The sequence below is a fragment of the Rhamphochromis sp. 'chilingali' genome (genome assembly GCF_963969265.1).
Source record: "Rhamphochromis sp. 'chilingali' genome assembly, chromosome: 3".
Taxonomy (NCBI): domain Eukaryota; kingdom Metazoa; phylum Chordata; class Actinopteri; order Cichliformes; family Cichlidae; genus Rhamphochromis; species Rhamphochromis sp. 'chilingali'.
This window is the reverse complement of record NC_137931.1, coordinates 40,844,640-40,867,708: the sequence shown is the minus strand read 5'-3', so window position 1 is coordinate 40,867,708 and position 23,069 is coordinate 40,844,640. Positions and strand designations below refer to the sequence as shown.

The 23,069-nt window shown below is 40.3% G+C and overlaps 2 protein-coding genes across 3 annotated transcripts in view; both read left to right on the top strand.

Moving 5' to 3' along the window:
* ddr2a (discoidin domain receptor tyrosine kinase 2a) overlaps positions 1 to 16,613 on the top strand; it is a 31,613-nt gene extending 15,000 nt beyond the window's left edge. The window contains exons 3-17 of one of the 2 annotated variants that reach the window (XM_080877384.1): positions 6,966 to 7,068; positions 7,614 to 7,845; positions 8,098 to 8,245; positions 9,441 to 9,543; positions 10,440 to 10,623; positions 10,708 to 10,948; positions 11,373 to 11,432; positions 11,858 to 11,994; positions 12,083 to 12,296; positions 12,381 to 12,613; positions 12,707 to 12,834; positions 12,941 to 13,138; positions 13,224 to 13,458; positions 13,956 to 14,105; positions 14,931 to 16,613. In XM_080877384.1, the coding sequence (XP_080733510.1) occupies positions 6,966 to 7,068; positions 7,614 to 7,845; positions 8,098 to 8,245; positions 9,441 to 9,543; positions 10,440 to 10,623; positions 10,708 to 10,948; positions 11,373 to 11,432; positions 11,858 to 11,994; positions 12,083 to 12,296; positions 12,381 to 12,613; positions 12,707 to 12,834; positions 12,941 to 13,138; positions 13,224 to 13,458; positions 13,956 to 14,105; positions 14,931 to 15,062 (2,498 nt within the window). In that variant the 3' untranslated portion in view covers positions 15,063 to 16,613. Of the gene's footprint in view, positions 1 to 6,965; positions 7,069 to 7,613; positions 7,846 to 8,097; positions 8,246 to 9,440; positions 9,544 to 10,439; positions 10,624 to 10,707; positions 10,949 to 11,372; positions 11,433 to 11,857; positions 11,995 to 12,082; positions 12,315 to 12,380; positions 12,614 to 12,706; positions 12,835 to 12,940; positions 13,139 to 13,223; positions 13,459 to 13,955; positions 14,106 to 14,930 lie in introns of both variants that reach the window. The other variant, XM_080877385.1, reaches the window with a different exon arrangement.
* Positions 16,614 to 16,788: 175 nt separating this feature from the next.
* Positions 16,789 to 23,042, top strand: hsd17b7 (hydroxysteroid (17-beta) dehydrogenase 7). Its single transcript, XM_080877390.1, has 9 exons — positions 16,789 to 16,933; positions 17,164 to 17,370; positions 17,490 to 17,582; positions 17,721 to 17,835; positions 18,813 to 19,007; positions 19,120 to 19,233; positions 19,312 to 19,368; positions 19,447 to 19,545; positions 19,638 to 23,042. Exons 1-9 carry the CDS (start codon positions 16,899 to 16,901, stop codon positions 19,743 to 19,745), a joined length of 1,023 nt encoding a protein of 340 aa, XP_080733516.1. The 5' UTR covers positions 16,789 to 16,898; the 3' UTR covers positions 19,746 to 23,042.
* Positions 23,043 to 23,069: the final 27 nt, after the last annotated feature.

Here is a 23,069-nt window from a genome sequence, read left to right as displayed (position 1 = left end):
CTTTTTTTAAACAACAGCTGTTTTCTACATGTTTCTTTCTCATTCTCACCACTGAACTGCACAGGCAAACACAAATACTTACACAACCACATCACAGGTAAACGCACATTTGAACCTGACTCACTCTGGCACTCATTTATTCATCAATCCAAAGACAACAGAATAAATTCAGCCTGGTTGCAATTGAGATCAAAGGGTGTCAAGGAGTATAAGTAAAATAGTGCCTGCATGCTGTGGTTACTTTCAAGCATTTCCTCATACGTAGTTATTAATAGCTGCATTTCTGACCTATATAGCCATATGTGAAAGCCTTTTCAGGATTCAGTACCAAAACTTTCAAACATGTCTTATGAGACATCTTCTCAATTACACGTTGAGTGTTTGACTCTGTTAAAGCTTCTCCCTCTTGTCTGTCTTCTTTCCTTGTTTTTGTGAGTGAGTGAATGCATGTGTGCGTGTTTGTGCGCCTGCTTGCATGCATATACCCGCATGCACACGCATGCTGTGATCCAGCTATCCCACTGGAGTCTGTGGCTAATGCATACCAGACATTCTGACAGCAGGAAAGTCCATTGAAATAGGCTCTGTCTTTCTCCCCACCATTTCTGTGTTTGTGTGTGTGTGTCTGTGGGGTGTGCAATTCCCAGTATCTGACCACTTATAAGTCAAGGAAAAGACTGTTTGTGTATCTGATCGTTGTCAGCGTTCAACAAGTTCACCATTTAAGACATTTGATCCCGTTTAAAATCTGATCCAAACCATTGTTTAAAGCATTCACATCCGCTGTCACTGTCCTCCGCTAAAAACTCAAATCTCAACCTGCTGTAATAAACGGAAGCAGGACATATCCACCTATAATTCTGTCTAATGCTTTACTTGTGCTGCATTGAGAAGTGAGTCGTTTTTTCACTGTGTGGAAATATTCACTGCTGAATTTAGTGGAGCTAAGATGCTGAGTGATGCCAACTTTCCCCTGTTTAAAATTCCCAAGCAATGGAGTTATACCATCCCTGTTTTTCCCATTTTAATCGTGAGTAGGCGAACTTTATTTCACTGTGGAGAGAGGAGGAGGGCGGGGAGGAAGTGTGGACACGAGCACAGGCCAGGGCAGAGCATCCAAATATTGGGCAGTACTATTATTGTGTGGGCTTCTTCTTTTGAGGATGTTTAAGTCTTGAATGAATGAATGCAGTCGAATTTGAGAGCTTATAAAAGTGAATTTCACTACAATAAGAATATAAATTATGTGAGGTGAGGAATTAATTAAATGCCAGTCTTTGCAAATTTGCTGCTGCAACCTAAATATCAAGAAGCTTATAGTCAAATAACTTGGTTAATGGTTTATATTTACAGCCTGGATGCTAATGGTAAATGGCCTGTATTTGTATAGCGCTTTACTAGTCCCTAAGTACCCCTAAGTGCTTTACACATCCAGTCATCCACCCATTCACACACATATTGGTGATGGCAAGCCAGATTGTAGCCACAGCCACCCTGGGGCGCACTGACAGAGGCTGCCGGACACTGACGCCACCGGGCCCTCTGACCACCACCAGTAGGCAACGGGTGAAGTGTCTTGCCAAAGGACACAACAACCGAGACTGTCCAAGCCGGGGCTCGAACCGGCAACCTTCCGGTGCAAACTTCCACTAAAGCCCCAGTTTCTAATGTGTGTCCTTGGGGAAATTAATTGCCCACCATTGACCCAGAAGCTGCTAAAATGGTATGCACAGCAAACCTTTCATATCACATGCAATTTTTTGATAGAAATATTGATTAATTCAGCTTTAAAGCAACTGACTTAGGTGACTGACTTGAGCCATAACCATGTAAATTCCCATTTGTGGCCACAGTGGCTGCTATAAGTTTACATGGTCATGGTCTCGGAGATACAATAAAGCAGACAGCTTATTTATAGGCAATGAAACCAAAACATGACTGACACATAAGGGACAGGTATGTGAACATAAACTTTCATGACTGCGGTGTGTGTGTGTGTGTCTGTGCAGTCAGTGGTTGAACTGCAAAAGCTAAAGAACAAGTCTGCCTTTCAGTGCAGGGTGCGGTAAAAATCAAGAGGTGAGCGAGAGGTTTGGTCCATTGCTTCTTCATCGCTCTCTCTCTTTATTCCTCCACCACACAAGGCAAGTATTTTTCCACCTTTTTTCACGGGGGATATTTTTAGATAGCGCAGCTCAATGTGAAGCCTGATGGGTTGTGGTGTGGTGATGGTGGTGGTGGGTGTGCACATAAGGGGAGTGGGGTATGTGTCCATACATCCAAATGCACACACTGGACTGCCCCCACAACTCACCCCGGGGGTCACCTCTGAGTGGGTCGGGTAGATAAATAAACACAGCAAAAACCAACATTTGGAAGAGCGGTCACACATCCGGCAGGGCGTACTGAAACCCGCCTCTTTCTCGCTTTGACTCTCTCTGGGATGTGGTTAAAGGGTCTGATAATGGCTCCTGTTTCATTCGTTGCGTCTTGGGCAATTTCACCTCAAAATGGTCACTGAAAGTATTCTCTTAACTTTTGACTGTGTTTCATAGCAGAGACAGTTAAAGTAAATAACAAGAGCTGCTGTGCTTTGCTCACTCACTCTCCACCTCAGTGTCTGTTTACACTCTTCACCTCTGTGCGAACGAGACTCTACTGGCATTCAAAAGTGCGGGAGCGCCAACCACCTCAAACCCCCTAATCTAGCTGGACTGAGCTGCCACAAAAGGACAGATTTCAGCTACATGTCAGTCTGAAACCAGTGATTACTATTCATCGTTTGTTTTCAAACAGTGTAGTTCTTTGACTGGATTGGGATTCGTGTATTACACATCTCTGCAGTTCATCTTGAAGGAGGTTTGATTATTTTTTCCCCTTTACTCCAGCTGTCATTCGTGCAGTTCGAGCACCTGAAATTGTTTTGTAATTACGCATCTAAGGATACCACTAATTTACTTGGAACATGAGACGAGTAGGATGGTTTTGGTTGATGTGGTCTGTTTATTGCCACAGCGATCTGGTGCATGGAGAGAAATTGTAGGAGGGGAGGGATATAAACAGTAGGGGATAAATGATGCGGGATGGAGTGAGGAGGGCAGCAAAGGTTAGTGAGGACAAGATGAGAGGAGGTCAGAGGAGGTAAATGTAGACATCTGGAAGAGTTTTTGTTTGTGCTTCCTTCACCGTGTCACTGCCAAAACGAAGCTTTCATGCGTGTTTGTGGTTTCATCTACTCTTGCTCTTTTGTGTATCTGTGCGCGCTCCAACTTCCAAAACGTAAGGCGTCTCCCCATCTCGACTATTAAGCAAATATTTGGAGGAGATTAGGATCAGAGGAAGAAAGAATAACAGGGAGACATAAAGAGCAAGAGGAGGACACAGGAGGCCTTGGACCTCAAGCTCTTGCTGGCATCTTCTCAAAGGGTTTTTTTGTGAAACAAGGGGCCAGGCGAACTTGATCAGACTCCCTTTAACTTCCACCTCCAACCTAGCTAAAGGCTGCGACCTGATGCTATCACACATGCAGAAATCAAATTTTTCAAAGACTCTTTCATACATGGTTCAAAACAGGTTGCATGGTGGTCATATCCTATTAGGTGGAATTAGTCTAGGAGCCAAACATAGTATCTCTCCCAACCTGTCAAGAGTGCCCCTTTTTTGGCCTCTGAAAACACCCATAAATCACTTAATTCATTCAGAGGCGTATAAAAGTTAATAGATGCCATGTTGGCTGGATCACGCTCAGTTAGCCTCTAGCTCACTGAGTCTTAATGAGATGAAGATTTTGTAAAGCATGCTGTTAACTTTAATCTCTTTTAACCACTCAGATGGTCAGAGGAGAGCAAGGAGGGACCACACAGGATGGGACACAGGGGAGAGAGGAAGAAAGGAGCTTGAGGGGGTGGAGGGCCATGTAGGAAACGATGGGCATAATGGTTTTATTGACCGCACAGTGGGGGCACCAGTCACTCTGACCATAGACACACACACACACACACACACACACACACACACACACACACACACACACACACACACACACACACACACACACATGCATAGAATAACTCAATCCTCATGTGCTTGATACCAGTGCTGTTTTCACTGGCAGAAACACCGAATGGATACAGCTTATTATTTCAATAAGGAACCACAATTTGAGGGCACAGAGTGTGTAGTCGTGTGTGTATGCGCATGCATATGTGTGCAGTCCTCCCACAGCACTACCCCACCCCTTCGTCCAGCACTATCCATCAAGTTTTTCAGGTTTCTTGACAGAAGCTGGGAATGAAATATTTCTGTCTGGTGAATGTTTGAGTACGAGTTTGAATTTTCATCACCGTCGAGCACTGCGGAGGGTCTGGGGAGAGTTAGGGGAGACGTTTGCTTAACAGTGTGATAACTGATTTAAGTACAGGAGGTGGACAGTCTCCCAGGAAATTCCTGCTTAAAAAGAAACACTTAAGTAGAAGTGGTCCTCTTATCAAGTTAAAAAATACCGTGATGATATGTTGGTGCGACTGCAGGTTTAACAGAGGTGGAACGAGTTAGACTAGAAGATTGATACAATATTTACTGCTGTTTGTAAAGACATGGCCAAGAGATATTTAGCTTTGAGTCTTCTTAAAGTGGACCTATTATAGTTTCTCTTATTTTGATCATATATATTGTTAGTAAGCTTGTGTACAAAAGCACATACTCTAGACTGAGAAAATTTAGCTCCTAATCAGTGGTTTTAAACGGATTTCTGCTCATTGAGAGTGGATGTCCTAAAAATGATTATTTCAGACACACAGCTCTGGCTGTGAGCACAGAAGTGCCATAAACCTGCTTTTTTCTAGCCTTCTGCTTGTGAGGGGTGGCCAATCAGTGGGTGAACTGACCGGCTATAGCAAAGACCATCATGAGGATTATTCTAACTACAAGGAACCTCTACTAAATTCCAAGAATTCAAAAATAGCTGGGCTGAAAAACCTTTCATTTTTTAAACAAGAGGATATATTGAGGTTGAGCTAAATGTATTAGTGTTTTTAAAGCTAACTGTTTTTTTCAAAGGGCTGATAAAAATGGGTGACAAACAAAGAGAAAACAACCCAATAAAGAGTGTCTTACCAAGGTGGTGGGTGGCTCTACTGGAAGCTTGGAAAAACATTTTTCCATTTTTCTGTCATGACAGTGCTTTTGGTGGTGGAAAGCACTGTCACTGGTCCACAGTCTCCTGTGGGTGTTCAGTTTGGTTAGGGTCTGATTACTGGAAAGGCCAGAGAGTGTGATTTACATTGTGCACATATCAAACTGTTCAGTGACACCCTCGCATCCACTGGATGGGGACATCGTCACACTGAGAAAACCACTCACATCTGAGTTAGGATTAGCCAAGTAATATAGTTAAATATTACTCCACTATGAAAACATAATTGTCTGTGTCAGTGTTTTAGTATTTTCTTTCATTAATGCATCAATATGTAGGCAGCTTCTTTATATATGTATCATTATGCTTTATATCTGATGTTGTCATTCTTTAAAATGTCATTCTGCCAAGACACACATGTGGAATATGGATTCATTTCCAACATAGGCAGCAAGACACAGGAACACAGAAGGCAAACACAAAGAGGACATTTAATGCTGATAGTCCATACCCAGTTATTCAGAAAGTAAATCCAGGGACTTCAAATATACAGAAAACCAAGCTCAGAGAATATACAGCTAAATATACAATGTGACAAAGGAAGGCTGAGACAATACATACATATATACAGAAGAGGTAATGAGGGAAGAGAACACAGTTGGGGAACTAAACAAAGCTGAAAACAATCAAGACAATGGGCAGGTGTAGTAAAACTAGACAAAATACAGAAAGCTAAACATTGACCAAAATAAAATGGGAAATAAAGACTAAACGAGAAAAAAAAAACTAACTTGACACAGGAGATGAGAAGGAAAACAGGAACACTGAAAGTAAAAGGGCAAACACAGAGTTATGGAGGGACAGAGAAGGAGCATAGAGGTGGCATTAATTTAAAAATAAATGCCACCAAAATCATCAGTAACAAAGACTCAACAAATAAAGGAACGCAAACAGACTTCAGTCTTAAACAGCAAAAGTAGGAAATAGACCATAAAGAGCCCATACAAAGCATCAGAAAATAAACAAGGCTTCTAAGCACAAGATAATTAAAAAAAAATACCTTAATGAATAGAAAGCTAAGTGCAAACTAGACACACACACACAAACCCAATCAAAAAGACAAACTAAAAAGCAAGACTCAAATGACAGGCTAAATATAAAGTAGGACCACCAGGAAGGTATAATAAATAAAACAGAAAGCTAAATTTAAACAAAAATGAAGAACAAAACCCAAACAAAATATGAATCATGCTCAAAACAAAAGAAAACATGAGCTCACAAAAACTCAAAACCGATGACAAAAGAAACTGTAGCTAAAGACACAGAGCAACTTGAGTGCTGTTAAAAATACACAATTTCAGAGTAGATAAACACAATTACAAAAAACGTTAGACTGCAAACATTTCCTGACTAAAGTAGCTGAGTATATGTACTAAGTTACTTTCTGCAAGCTGTGTAATACTAACCAATCTGGTTTCCATTTTTCCCTCATCAGAATTTTTAATAGGCTGAAAAAAAGGAAACCAGTGGAAAAATCATATTTTCCTGCTTGCGTCATTACCAAAATGCTACTGTGTAACTCTGGCCTTTTCATAATTGCATAATCAAAAGTGGACTCACAGCAAGTTAAAAGAGAATTACTGCTTTCACAAGTGCTAGTAAAGAGAAAAAGCTTCTCATTGACAGCAGTACTTGTAATCAGCAACCCCCATCCCCCCGCCACATGCACCCCAATGGCTCGGTGGTGTTTATGGCTGAGAAAACATCAGGCTGCTTTGTCTGTCTGCTTGCATATTTGTGATTTCAATTGATGGATGTTGTGGTGTTTCAGGTGTGTGCCGGTATCCTCTGGGGATGTCAGGAGGACAGATACAGGATGAGGACATTTCTGCTTCTAGTCAGTGGTCTGAATCCACAGCTGCAAGATACGGCAGGTAGGTATCTCTCTACAAACTCTTACATACGTGTTTCATGGCATGTGTACCCTGATAATGAGTGAGTGTGTGTGTATATGTGTGGGTGGTTTATCCTGCAAGGTGCCTGTGCCTGTTTATTTGCAGTTAACCACAGACTGGGGTATCAGTTCTAACCTACAGCCGCATGATTGTGTGTCTCTGTGTGTGTCTGCTCTAGAACTTGGGTGGCCCTCAGTAAGTATCAGGATAATGATGTAATATACTTTCCCCATCCATCCTGGCTGGAGTTTCAGTCTTGCCCAGCGCCGTCTTTCCTGTGCCAGGCCCCTGCCTGAAATTAACACTTTAAGATGAATTTACGATGCAGCCTTTCACCAAAAGTGTTTTCATAGCAGGCTGCAGGAACTGAAATCCAACACTGAACTCACTTTTACTTTCCTCTCACCTTTTTCTTCTCTGTCAAGTCCTAACGTTTCTGCTCTATTGCTCCCTTTCCGGCTGTAATTCTAATGTGCACATCTACTATTATTTGTCTTTCTCTCTCCCTCCATTTATTTCTCCAGGTTGGACTTTGAGGAGGGCGATGGCGCGTGGTGTCCGGAGATAACAGTGGAGCCAGACAACCTGAAGGAATTCCTCCAGATTGACCTGCGCTCCCTCCACTTTATCACGCTCGTGGGCACCCAAGGTCGTCACGCAGGAGGCATGGGTAATGAGTTTGCCCAGATGTACAAGATCAAGTACAGTCGTGATGGCAGTCGCTGGATCTCGTGGAGAAACAGACAGGGCAAGCAGGTAAATGCACCATAGAGTTTGTCCTCTGCAGTAAATCAGGTGAAATTACATCTTTTTCTGGTTTGGCAGTCATATCTATTTGGACCTTTACAGCAAATGATAACGCTGTACTGATTTTACCCTTTTAGTGCCTCTCATTACTTGGACCTATTATGACTGCGTTTAAAGTGATGCAATGGCTTTGCTATCTATAAACTCTGTGACTCTCAGTCATTAGTGTCTGCCATAACAGTGCATTTGTTTGACCTCCAGGTGATCGAGGGAAACAGAAACGCCTACGACATTGTCCTCAAGGACCTCGAACCGCCCATAATTGCTCGCTATGTCCGCTTCATGCCAGTCACAGACCACTCCATGAATGTCTGCATGAGAGTGGAGCTCTATGGCTGTGAATGGCTGGGTAAGTGGTGGATCAGGTGGAAGGGAAAACCGTGCAGAGGGAAAAGTGGGAAATATAATGAATAATGTGCAAAGAACTGTAAAGGCAATTCAACAAATCCTCCTCATCTTTGAGCCCATAAAGATATAGAGGATCAGCTGAGGATCTGTTGCTTTTTAATGACAGGCAGGGCAGTGTCTGAAAAACACTGGTGCCCTTAATGAGTATATGGCAAGAAAAATATTAAACATCTACTTTATAGGCACTTTAGTCCCTTTACATGGTAACTTTTTTTTATTAATCAGTGAAAAAAGAGCCAACGTGTACTTTTTAAAGCACTTTTTCTCTGTCTCTGCTCCCTTAAATATTATGCAAAAATCAATGCCCAAAACCAGCTTTAAAACTGGCACAAATGCCATGATGTATTATTTTGAAACCCTGCATGCTTCTTATGCTCATGTGAACACATCCTTGTTTAAAATTCACGTGTATAGCTAATGAATCAATAAAAAGCTGGTTAATTAATGACATTACTCCTGCAAATGCACTTTCAGTTTTGATTAAATGCATTGAACTACAACATTGAATAAACCTTTGACGTATTTTGCCATATTTTTTTACACAGTCCCATGAAAAAGGTGCCTTTGTTGAAACATTTCCAGATTTTAGTGCATGAAATAATACTGCATGGCTGAATAGGTTTTGAATATGAAGTAGTGAAATGTTTGTGAAGCAGACTTTATTGGTCATGTTAGCAGATTGTTTTGCTCGCATGAGGATGACAAAGAAAAAAAGAAAGCAACTGCTTTTTAAAAGTCACTTTACCTCCAGCTTGTTAGAAGCTTTAAGGGGGTGTCTTAAAGTAAAAGTGCTATTCAGTCGGTTTTGTTCATTCCTTGTGCTTCCTTTAAGTCCTTCTTTTCTCAGCGCTGGCAAAACAGTCCCGTTTCTCCCATACTGCTCCTAAACATTACATTTATATTCTTCGTTTCCTCGTTCTGCCTCTTCATCGAGGACTATTACTGCTACCAAAGTGGAAAATTCCACCCGTCTCTTGTGACGCTTGACATTTTGGTAAAAATCTGAACTACAATGTAAAACAAACTTTGTGGTTTTCAACAAAGGCTTTCTGCATGACGTGAATGATGGATCTCATAAAAGTCCATGGGATTCTCACTTAAAAAAGAGAAAAGAATAATTTTTCTTTGCTTTGCAGACGGCCTTGTTTCATACAACGTTCCAGTGGGAGAACAGATGAATTTGCCCGCTTATCCTGTTTATCTCAATGACTCTGTGTATGATGGAGCGATCATCTACAGGTGTGTGACTGTTTAATGTATTGGGGTTTTTTTTTGTCATTTTCCTCCATCACACACAACCCTCTCACTTTACATCCACCTTCTTACAATCCTCCCCTTTGCCATGTTGTTGTCCAGTTTCTATGGTGACAGCAGAGACAGACAGTGGTGAGTGGGCCATGGTGGTTTACTGTTAGGCAATACCTCATGGGAATAATTGAGTCAAGCCCGCTCACACAGTTACAAAACCAGATTGAACCAATCTGAGTATTTTGTTGACATTCATGTTTGGGTTATGGTAGGGTGAATAATCTCCTCCATGACACAAAGCTTCTTTTCTCTGTCAAGGAAAAAGGGCAGAGGGAAAAGAAAATGGACCATATTACAATATCAAAGCCAAAAGCCAAAGATTAAAAAATGATTTATGCAATGCTGCCACCTAGTGCTGGATCAACATATGAAAAGTGTTCCTACTAGGGCTAGTTAACCTTTCCAAAAATTATTTATTTTTGCCCTTCAGATTTATATTGTGATATAATTTGTATTATCCAGTGCATAATAGTTCTCTCTTCAAAACAATGCCTGTAGCTTTTTGGCATTTGAAACATGATATTTTACTCTCAAGATTCATTGTTGTATTGTTTTTTTATTTATTTAATTTAAATATAGTGACGTCCTTAGTTACAAGCCAAACACAAATACCTTTGGATCAAGTGGAATTTCTTCTGAGTTAATCACACCACATGTCACACTGACCTCTTCCCCAAATGTTTTAATCTCTCGGCTAAATGCAGTGAAAAGACGTTTCTTCAACTTCTGTTTTAGTAACCAGTTGTAGTAACAGTTATTCTTCAGTATGAGGCTCCATAGAATTTAAGATCGGAGCATTAAGCATGCTCTACCTCTCTGTTTCTCAGTATGACAGAGGGCTTGGGCCAGCTGACTGATGGAGTGTGTGGCCTGGACGATTTTACAGTAAGTCATGAACGCAATGGATGGCCAGGATATGACTACGTGGGCTGGAACAATGAGAGCTTCCCGAGTGGATTTGTAGAAATAATGTTTGAGTTTGACCGCATACGAAACTTTACCACGATGAAGGTGAGGTTCGTGATCAGAAAAGCTGAAATTCTCCATGACTGTTCAGCTCCACACATCTCACCGGGTGGCTTTTTCCCCGCTCAGGTCCACTGCAACAACATGTTCTCGAGACACGTCAAAGCCTTCCGTCAGGTGGTTTGTTACTTCCGCTCTGACTCGGACTGGGAGGCCACGCCACTCTCCTTCAGCCCAGCGGCGGATGAGAAGAATCCGACTGCCCGCTTCGTCATCGTCAACCTGGCTAATCACATGGCCAGTGCCATCAAGTGCCAGTTCTATTTTGCTGATGCCTGGATGCTGTTCAGCGAGATCACCTTCCAGTCAGGTACACATTTGAGAGCTGTGTGATGCTCTCTGCTAGTCTGTTATGTATTTAGAATAGGTTTGTATGCTGTCATGCTCATTTCAAGCTCTGTGTTTTTATTGATTAAAGTACTTTCATATGGTTAAAAAAATACTTATGCCATACTGGGATTTTATAGTGGGCTTTGTGCAGCCCTTTCTTCAATCCACTGTCTGAAACAAGTAGCTTTCACTCCTGCCTCATATAAGCCTGCCTTCTTCTGATTGGCTGCCCCTCGTTTGACTTCTGCAAATAGCACCAAGTGCTTGAGGGCACCACTTCCTCTCTTTGCAAGTCTGGAATTACTGAAAAAATACTAAATACTACTATTTTCTCACTATGCTTTAATAAAAAGTTGACAAGCTCGGCTAATTTCCGATCAACTCTGTGCCATCTGCCCTTTCAGACACAGCCATGTACAACACAACGCTGGCTCCACCCGAGCAAACACCTAACACACCACCAGGTTAGTGCAATACTCACCTCACTTACACTAATAATACACCTATCAGTTACAAAATCTGTGGCAACACCCAACGACATTGGTCTGAGCATTTGGCAGTGATAATGAATGCACCAACACAGCATGCAAACTATCAAGGGTTTAACTTACTGATGTCTCTTTGCTGTTTTCTTATTCCAATCAATGAAAAGCAATTGAGATTTATTATTATTTGTTTACTTCCATGTTTCATTTGCATTTTACAAACTGATTTAAGCAGGTTTTAGATATGCAGTGCCGTAAATGGATATTTTCACAAAATTAATGTTAACTAACCCTCAAAAGCAGGTCCGTCCAGCTGTCATAGGGTGAAAGGCCTGGGCTGGTCTGCAAGAGCACACTCCACTTCAAAATCTTCAACTCTTGCCTCTCTCTCTGTTTCACTGCAGAAGATGACCCCACACACAAAGTAGATGACAGCAACACCCGCATTCTGATTGGCTGTTTAGTGGCCATTATCTTTATCCTTGTAGCCATAATTGTGATTATGCTGTGGAGGCAGGTGTGGCAGAAGATGCTGGAGAAGGTGAGCACACGGTTTGTGCATTTCAGCTGAAGCTTTCTTCTGAGAAGTGATCAGTTCTGTTTCTTCACCTCTATATCTTTTATTTCAGGCCTCTCGTCAGATGCTGGATGACGAACTAACTACTAGTTTGTCAATACAGAGTGAAACACTGGGCTACCACACCCACAACCAGTCGAATACAACCAATGCACAGGAGTCTAATTCCACCTATGAGCACATCTTTCCTCTCGGTCCAGACTACCAGGAACCTTCGCGCCTCATAAGTAAGCTGCCGGAGTTTTCACAGAGAACAGAAGAGCCCAGTAAGCAGGCAAACACGGGTACTTACAAATTCAAAGTATTTATATTCATTTGCACTGATTTATAGTTACCATGTTGCATTTCAGGTTCGACCAGCACTTCTGCTTCTAAATCCACTGCCTCTTTTGCAGTCCAAGATGGCGTCCCTCACTACGCAGAGGCAGATGTTGTAAACCTACAAGGTGTAACTGGAAGCAACACCTATGCCATCCCTGCAGTAACTATGGACCTGTTGTCAGGGAAGGATGTTGCTGTGGAGGAGTTCCCACGAAAACTGCTCACATTTAAAGAGAAGCTTGGAGAAGGCCAGTTTGGAGAGGTGCAGGTTACAGCTTTGGTTACAGCTTTGCATAAGATAAAACACAAGTCACGTTTTGAATCGCACTCTCCCCGCTCCCTGTTTCTCTTCTAGGTCCACCTGTGTGAGGCAGAAGGAATGCAGGAGTTTATGAATAAAGAGTTTTTGTTTGACATCACAGAAGATGAGCCCGTCTTGGTGGCTGTGAAGATGCTCCGTTCAGATGCCAATAAAAATGCCAGGTGTGCCGGTGCTTCTTGTACCCTTTAAATGAAATGAAATTGCAAGCGTACATGTGAAGTTTTTATTTTTCTCACCTTTAACTTGCAAATTGTTTTCCATTGGAAGGAATGACTTCCTTAAAGAAATAAAGATCATGTCACGTTTGAAGGACCCCAACATCATTCGCCTCCTAGCTGTGTGCATCCACAGCGACCCTTTCTGCATGATCACAGAGTACATGGAGAACGGAGATCTCAACCAGTTCTTGTCCCGCCACGAACCAGAGGGACATCTTGCTCTGCTTAGCAATGCACCTACTGTGAGGTAGGAAGGGGGCTAATATATGCAAACACATGTAAACATGATTTTCAAGCAAATTATATGAATATTTATTCTCTCTCCTCCCCAGCTTCAGTAATCTCTGCTACATGGCCACTCAGATAGCCTCGGGGATGAAGTACCTATCCTCACTTAACTTTGTTCATCGAGACTTGGCCACACGAAACTGTCTGGTGGGCAAAAAGTACACAATAAAGATAGCTGACTTTGGCATGAGCAGAAACCTGTACAGTGGGGACTACTATCGCATCCAGGGCCGGGCAGTGCTGCCTATACGCTGGATGTCATGGGAAAGCATCCTGCTGGTGAGGACTTCCTGCAAAAACATCACTTTATTCAACCGTTACTGATAAATTGTAAATTGATATCTAATTAAACTTTAGTAAATACTTAATTTAGTATAAAAGAAAACAATTATATGATAATTCATATACCATAGATTGTCGGTTATTTTTATGACATTATGTATAAAATGTTTTATAGACATGATATACTGTATTATTTTTTTCTACTGACACTGAAACAAAAATTTAGTATTTGTTGATACATGTTATTGTGATTGTTACTCATCAGTGTTGCCAATTTCAGCTGAAACAACAATCGTGTGATTTACGTCACCAACACCTCATCTGTCTACTTATCTGTCTAATGCTCTATTTATTTGTCTACTTGTAAAACAGATAGCAGATAGCTTTCAAGTCAATTACTGATTAGTAAACATTATCAGTTTAAATGCTGTTATTTGTACAGTGATTATTAAAAAGTAGAAAAAAAAACATGTTTGCAATCTTCTGCTTTGCAGGGGAAGTTCACCACAGCCAGCGATGTTTGGGCCTTCGGGGTGACCCTGTGGGAGATACTAAACTTCTGCAAGGAACAGCCCTACTCTCAGCTCACTGATGAGCAGGTGATAGAAAACACGGGAGAGTTTTTCAGGGACCAGAAACGACAGGTGAGGGCTGCCAGAAGCATTTTGTCATTGTTTCTTTTTAAATAAGAAAAATGTAGTTATTATCAGCATTTTTGAACAAAACAAAAAAATAAGAAATTAAACAAACTGTTTTACGACAAAGAATTCAATTAAAATGGGAAAAACACAAATGAATGAATGAAAAGGAGTTAGCAGAAGCTTTATCCTATTCTAAAGGAAAATAAATTTCTCACTGGATTTCACCAAACAAACACCAAGTACTACATACCCATACCTTCACACAGTAGGTCATTTATGGAGATATTAGGGAATGATGATGTAAATGTACTAGTTTTGATATGAGATATATTTAGTTTGGTTTCAGATATTTATTTCCATATTGTTTTAATGAGCCTTCTAACAAAATGTTGTTCTCTCTTATTCACAAAAGGTAGCTACAGCAAATCGATCTATATATTCGATTTAGCATATTTTTTTACACCAGATGCCTCCTGACACAATCCTTCTATGGATTTGTGTCTCCTCGTGAGCTAATGGAGCCACTAGTCTAAAAATCACAGCTGAAAATCTAGTTTGATACAATTCTTTCTAATTTCATAAATTTGACTTCATTTTTTTATTTGCCAGTGTCAATCAACACCTCCACAGTGTATTTCTTGTTAGCCATAAACTTCTATTAGTTCCATTATTACAGCCATTGAAGTGAATGTGTTTGCTCTGAACCCAAAGTGTAAGTTATTTAATAAATTGTATTTTTCAATTAAAGGAAACAGCTAAACAGTCTAAAGTGCTAAAACAGTAAACTCTTTTGATTCCCTGAGTTAATATCTCATCCATATTGTGCAGATCTACCTGCCTCAACCTGTGTTGTGCCCGGACTCGCTCTACAAGATTATGCTGAGCTGCTGGAGGAGGAATGCAAAAGAACGGCCGTCCTTCCAGGAGATACACAGGGCCATCTTGGAAATACAATCTTAAGCCAGTGCAGTGTTAAAGACAGTGATTTCCAGTCTGCTCATCTCTGGAAGTAAATGAAAATATGGCAATAACAGCAGACATTATCCAGGTTTAAGCTTGTCTCTGTAGAGTAACAGGGTTGGGGGCACTATGTACTACCCAAAAGAGTGAGTGTGTGTCAGTTATTAGCAAAAACAAGTTGGCTAAGATGTTTTATATGCATACAAATATTCCTCAAAAAAACAGTGCTGTTTTATTCTACGCTATTCTTCAAACATGCTTAAGAACATGACCTAAGGCTCTGACTCATGTCGATGAAGCCTAATTTAATGTAGCAAGTGACATTTGGCACTTTTGAAAATATATTTTAATTGCATTTGTTAATGTTGGTTTAAATTTCCTATGTTACAGCAATTTTCATATTGACAACAAAACTAATGCAACTGAACTCTCTAGTGTTTTCTCTTGGAAGACTGCTTGAATGTAGAGGAGGAAAGTCCAGAAAAACCATCACTGTTACAGTTCATCTTATCTCAAGTATCTAATCACCACACATTTAGATTGACGAGAATAACAAGGAAATACCATCTTTTACATCTCCTTGACGTGGTTTCAACATTAAATGTATATGACTCTGTATTTTAAACAGATAATTCTAAATCTCAAATATCAATATTTTGTATTAGTATTTATATGTTAATATGTGTTTGTTCCGTTGGTTTTGTTTGTGCATTAATATGCTCTTTATTTGGAGTATTGTATTTGATGCAATGCAATAATTCTCTAGGTTACATTTTGGATTTCTACGTTATCTTTTATCCTGCTGCAAACTGTTGAGTTGATCATACACTAAGCTCTAAACCATTGTGATTGATAATCGATGAGATATTGGAAGATGCTTATCAGCAATCCAGGCCGCGTTGGTTCAACAGTATGTGTTTACAGTCAGTGTCATTGGAAAGATGTTACTGAGAGTGCTGTGGATGTTGAACAAATGACAGAGAAAATAAGTCTTTTTTTGAAAGCAGATTAAATGTAGGTATTCATCCTAAATGGTGTGTTTGACAAGAACCATAAGATGCCTATGAGTGAACGCTTTCACTGTAGTTTATACAAGCAAATGAAAAATAAATATCTGATGAGTCATCTACAGGTTTAGCTTTCTGCAGTTGGCTTTTTCTTCTGTATTATTTCCTCTTCGATTTGTTTGTTTGTCCACGTCTGTGCTGACTTTCAGATAGTTTAACTGTGTTTACAGGCTTTGCTTTTGCAGGTCTTTGTCCCTCTTTGTAAATCAAGAGAAAGCTCAGATCATTGCCCTTTCAACTTATCCCTATCTGGGCAAAGACATTCTACAAATTAAATCTGATATTTGGTTTAAAGATACATTTGTGAAGCTTGCAGATGTTCTCACAAGACAAAGAAAGCATTTCATGGCATTCTCCATCAGCTCAGTGCAGGCAGATGAAGTCCTAATATGTTGAGATTCATTTCATCTTTGTACTCAAATGTTTAAGTGAGAATATTTTATATATTTCTGTAAGCAAAAGTTGTTCATTAAATAAAAATTAAACTGGAAATTGAATCTGTTTGAGAGCTTTTGTCTTATTCATGAACAGAGCTGAATATTTCATGCTGTGTCTGAGTGGGCTGTCCCTAAAGATGATCAGCTGACAACCATGTGGATCTTATTGGCGGAGTGCTGCTACAGCATCCAATCAGAACTCAGAGGTGGGGCGAAAACTGTTACTTCACAGATCAGGAAATCATTCTTAGGACTTTGCACGGATCAACTGACTTAAAAGAACATTTGGCAGCAAATGTAGTTTTCTATATTGGCAGTTTGAAGTTAACAGGATGAATAAGGTGATTTTGGTAACAGGAGCCAATAGGTAATCACTGTTTTTGTTTTTTAAATGATAACCTTCAAATCAGGAAACTTTATATGTTCAGTGAACTTACTACTAGTTATATTACAAAAATGTTTGACTAAATGTCATTTTTGCAGTGAATTTAATCCACAGTATTAAACAGTAATACTGTAGTAAAGTATTGTTGTAAGTAGTAGTAGTAGTAGTAGTAGTAAATACTAGTAGTAATAGTAATATGGATTTCCCTGCAGTGGCATTGGCCTGGCACTGTGTGAGCGTCTCCTTTCAGTGGACACAGAGGGTCTCCAGCTTTGTCTGGCCTGCAGGAACATGCGCAGGGCTGAAGCTGCTCACTCAGCTCTCCTCACCTCTCACCCCAAAGCCCAGGTGGCCCTGCTGCAGGTGGACACCAGCAGCATCTCCTCCGTCATTAGTGCTGCACAGGAGGTCAAAAAGAGGTGGGAAGATGAACTCAGAAACACAGAAATCAAATCTGTACTTGATAAATCATCACTGATCACCAGTTATGCTGATAGTTCTTTATGTGCTATAGACAACCATTGTTTGTTATCTGCAGGTACGACCGGCTGGACTACCTTTACCTGAATGCAGGAATCATGCCATATCCACGGTTTGATGTAAATGCCTTTTTCAAAGGCCTCTTTTCCAGGTAAACTAGTAACTCTAGATGTGCCTGAATCCTCAATTTTATCTACAGTGCATCACAGTTTCTTTATATTTCATCATCTTCAACTGTGTCCCATGCTGCATTTCTTTTGCCTCAAATTTCTATAAACCTGTATTGCAGAAATGTCATCACAATGTTTGCCACCGGTGAGGGCATTCTGACACAGCAGGATGGTGTTACCCCTGATGGCCTCCAGGAAGTTTTTATGACAAATCTCTTTGGTCACTTTCTTTTTGTGAGTCACTTTTGTAATTTGGTGTCTGAATAATCTTCATATTTTAGACAGATCTGCTCATAAAATATTGTACTGAGATGTGCTTTGTCATAGTTTTCTGAAGGAAGACTAATTGCTGGTCGGTTGTCCTTGATGAAACAAATATAGGTGATACTGGATCTGTCTGTCACTTAGCAACTATGCTCATTAAAAATTAACAGCACATACTGCTCTAGCCATAAGGTCACAGCAGGTAATATTCTGCTCACTTTGCATTTTCAGCTAAATTGGGGCTGCCATCAAAGTAACCTTTTCAAAGTTCTTGTTTAAACTTTCAGCAATTATAAAACAGTCTTCAGTGCGCTTAAGAAAACTGTTCACTCTCACTTTTAGTGAGAGTGAACAGTTTTGGTGGAATCTTCTTAAAATGCTCATTCAGTTTCTTTAAAATCTACATAGATTAGCCACAACATTAAAACCACTGCCAGGCAAAGAGAATAAGGCTGATTCGGCACTGGCATTTATGTGGAGATTAGTTTGGCACATTCCTCCCATAGAAATGTTTTTGTAGACCAAACAGAGACAGTAATGACACCCAAAACAGAACTGGCCTTCAACTGTAGGACTGTGCACATTGTCAAACCCCCAAAACTGCTTTCGAATGCTTAAAAGAACAGAGTCCAAGGCCTTCAAGATCAATAACTAGAACAAGCCCAGTCAACCCTACAGCCCACTGGACCCTAGGTTCCACTGCCCATACTATTTTGTTAAAGTTATTTTGGTTACTTATAGAATATCAGCTGGTTTTAGTGTTATGTCAGATTGCTGCATAAGCATCCAGTTTAATATACAGATGTGTTTAAGTACATGCAGTAATCTCATCTGTTCTCACACAGTTCACCCAGTTACCTTGGGTTTAGCTTCTTATTTGGACAAACTGCAGTGCAAGTTTTAATTTTATCTTTCTGTGATTTTGTGTCCTGCTTTTAATGATAAAGGTCAGGGAGCTGGAGCCAATGCTGTGCCGTGCAGGCCGGACCTCCCAGCTGGTCTGGACCTCCTCTAGTAATGCTCATCGTTCGGCCTTTAGTCTCGAAGACATTCAACATAAAAAAGGCACTCAGCCTTACAGCTCTTCCAAATATGCCTCTGACCTGCTCAGCCTCACACTCAACACACACTACAATAAACAGGTCAGCTCATGCACCTCACATGCCATGACTGACTCACACCAGAAATTGCATTTCTTTTTTTAAGCTCCTAATATTTTGATGAAAGTGACCCTGGTGCTCATTATTTTTTTAGGGTTTGTACTCATCTGTGATTTGTCCTGGTTTTGTGATGACCAATCTGACCTACAACATCCTGCCCTCCTTCCCAGCATTCCTCTGGACACTGTTTACGCCTATCTTCTGGCTTGTGAGTGACACAGTTGTTACAAATGCATAGTTGGGTGTTTGGCTCTATCTGAGATGTGTATTTCTTTCAAACTCACAGATAAGAATGTTCACAAACACTTTCACATTGACACCTTATAATGGAGCTGAAGTTCTGGTAAGTAAAACAGAAATTCACACTTCCAACACACAGTTCAGGTGAAATTCATGTTCTCAATTCTGTTCTTATTTTCAGTTTTGGTTATTTAAACAAAAGCCTGAATCGCTGGACCCATATGCAAAGTATCACAGCTTAACATCTGGGCTAGGGAACAACTACACACAGCCCCGTAAGGTACGGCGGGTAAAAATTTACATTAAAAACTAATGTTGAGTCAAAACAGTCTGTAATGTAGTTCCACATATGTCTTCTGTGTCTCTTCACAGATGGACATTGACTTGGAGACATCGGAGTCTTTGTATGAGAAATTACTGCAGCTAGAAAGAGAAGTAAGGAAGAAACTGAAGGACGAACAAAAGGAAAGCCCACCGTGATCCCCCAAATCCTGCAGGATCATCTTGATGCAGATCACCCAGTTCTTGATGGAAAACATTTTATTCCCGTCTCACAGGTCTCCTAGGAGGATTATGTGCTCTGGCTGTCAGAAAAATAACACACCTCTACCTGTCACAGCAACCTGCAAGGCTGAATTTTAAATGGGAACTGATGAGTGTGGTGCATGTTGTGACAGCACACATTTTCATCTAACAATACAAATAAGCACTGCCTGTTGCACTAATTCTTATTCAGAGACTTAACAAATTATCAGAACCTACTAACACAGCTACTAACACAGTTTTGGAGTCTAAATACACAGAAATAAATGTGATCACCACTATGCATTTTCTCCACTTTCTCCAATCTGGTTGTTAATCCCATGGTCCTCACGGCAAAACGCAGTGCAGTCTGACAGCAGACTATCTGTGTCTTCCCAAAAGTTGATATAGGTACTTCGTGTGAGCCTCTCGGCGGTGTACGGAGGTGCCGGCAGGTGCGCACAAGCGCTCTCGAAATACCTCTCCGGAGGATCTGGGGCAGAAACCCAGCAGCCATCTCCGTGTTCCATTGTTTGGTCTCCAGTCTCGCACTCCTCCTCTGCTCCGCTCAGTTTCGGATTGCAAAAAGCCCAAACCATCCCGCAGAAATAGATGAAAAACGTGCCCATGACCATAATCATGAGCGCGTAGGACTCTATCATAGCTTTGGTGACTGCGGACGTCATTTTGCGCATATGCAGGAGTTACTGAACGGACTACCGAAAGTCTGGTCGCGAGGGGGAAGTCAGCAAAAGTGGCATCACCGTTCGAGCTGGACCACTCAGAAACGCGAGACAGATATAGGTAGAAAAAAAATTCCCGGACGATTTAAAGTCGACTATTATGGGAGTTTTTAAGATTCTCAAAATTTCGATATAAACAGTTACTGTTTTTTTGTTTTTTTAAGACTACCGAGGAGAACCAGCAACAAAACATCAAGCTTCTGTTTAATGTGTGGTCTTGCTTTGTGTTCGGTTGTCTTTTCAGCCACTCACAGTATTACATATGCCTATTTAATATTTGCTTATTGGCTACAGGGTATATATATATATATAATCATACATGAAGCACAACCAAGTTTCCAACTACCACGTGGCACTGCAAAATATAAATGCACATAAAAGTGCAGGAATTTAGAGATCATTTATAACGTGTTTGTTTAATGAAAATATTACAGACAAGACAACATATTAAATGTTGAAACTGGAGAATATTTTTTAAGGTATAGGTTGTTATTTTTAATTTAATCCCAGCCACACATTAAATAAGACTGAGACTGGTGCATGTGTTTAGTCTTACATCATACTAAAACTCTAAATGTTTTCATTTTCTTGATGATGCATGATGCTCAACTACTCACTGTCTCCTTATTAATGTGTCCGTTTCTCAATTTCCAAGTAAACAAATACAATATATCAGAACCAGAAACATGGTGGTGAAAATAACTCATTCTGTGCTGTGGAACAGCTGCTGATTAAAAGAAAATGTCACAAAAATGTTGCAGATCATCAAATGCATTTTAATATTAGACAAAGATAATCTCAGTGAATACAAAATGCTGTTTTTAAATGATCATTTCATTTATTAAGGGTTATCCAAACATTCCTGCGCCCATGTGAAAAATTAATTAGTCTCCTTGTTAAATCATGAACTAACTTTCTTTAACCACATTTTTTGTAAAGCTGAGTTCATTTTCACCAACCACACCCAAGCGGGATTATCAGGCCTGTTGAATCACTTAAACAGAACCTGTCTGACAAAGCGAAGTAGGCTAAAAGATTTCAAAAAACAGCACAACATACCACAAATTAAAGAAACTCAGGAGCAGCTGAGAAACAAAGTCACTGACATCTATCAGTCTTGAAAGTCTTGGAAAACCATCTCTATGTCTTTGAGACTCCAACAAACCACAAAGGGACCCATTTTCCATAAATGGATACAACTTGGAACAGTGATTACTTTTAAAATTGAGCTTTTCCTTCCCACTTTTCCTTCTCAATGTCAAAAACATTTCAGTGATCTCCAAGATTTCAAGAGTCAAATATGGTGGTGGTAGTGTGATGGTCTGGAGCAACTTTCCTGCTTCTGGACCTGGATCACTTGTCCTAACTGATGGAATCATAAATGCTGCTCTCTACCAAACAGTCTTAAGGGAGAATGTCTGACCATCAGTTTATTTTCTGAAGCTCAAGAACATTTGGGTTATGCAGCAGAACAATCTGAAAACCATTAGCAAATATACTACTTGAATAGCTCAACTAAACAAGAACAAAATGAAGGTTTTGTCAAAATCTGGACTTAAATCTGATTGCATTTTGTTTTGCCATGACCTTAAAGAACATACACATAAGGTCAGGCCATTTATGCCTGAAAACCCTCCGATGTGACTGAATCGAAACAATTTTGCAAAGAGGGTTGGGCCACATGTCCTCCACAGCGTTCTGAAACACTTATTGCCAGTTATCACAAGCGCTTGATTTTGGTTCTTGCTGCAAAGGGTGGCACAACCAGCTATTAGGTCCAGGGGGTAATTACCTTTTCACACAGGACCAGGTTTATTTGCATAGCTTTCTTAGACTAATACAATAAAACATCATTTTAAACTGATTTTTATATTCACTTGTGTTATGTTTGTGTAAAAATTTTTTTTTGATGATCTGAAACATGCAAGTGTGACAGATACGCAAAAAAATAAGTGATCAGGAAGCAGAAAAATAATTTTTAATTGTAGCCCTGTGTTACAGTCTTAAACCACCACAATGCATTTTTGTATAGCACTGTTTGCAGGTTTCCTCACCTACATCAGGCAGTGCTGATAAAGCTATCTCTAAATACAAATGTGAAGTGCTGTTTATACTTGCAGTAGGCTACTTGCCAGCTTTAAATGGGGGCTAGGCCCCGATATTGTGCGAATGCTTGTTCTGAGCTGTACTAACATACCTATACTCTGTATATTAACTCTACCGTAAACTTAAACTTTAACAATTTAAGTGAAATCTTTGACCACTTCCTTTTGTTTTCCAACAAAACTATAGTGCCTCTATTAAGAGGAGCACCTGCTGTTTCCCTTCGAGATATGTGAGGCAATATATAATAAGCCTGACCAAATATTTGGGCCCTCATTAGTGTGGAAACCAGTCTGCAGTGCTTTTCAAGACAGTTTCGAGGACTGGGGACATTTCTGAAAAGTCAAAACAAGAGCACGCAGTGTAAATGAGGGCACTCATGCTTTATTTTACAGACTACACCGGATAGCAACACTAGCCCCTCTTGCATTGTGGG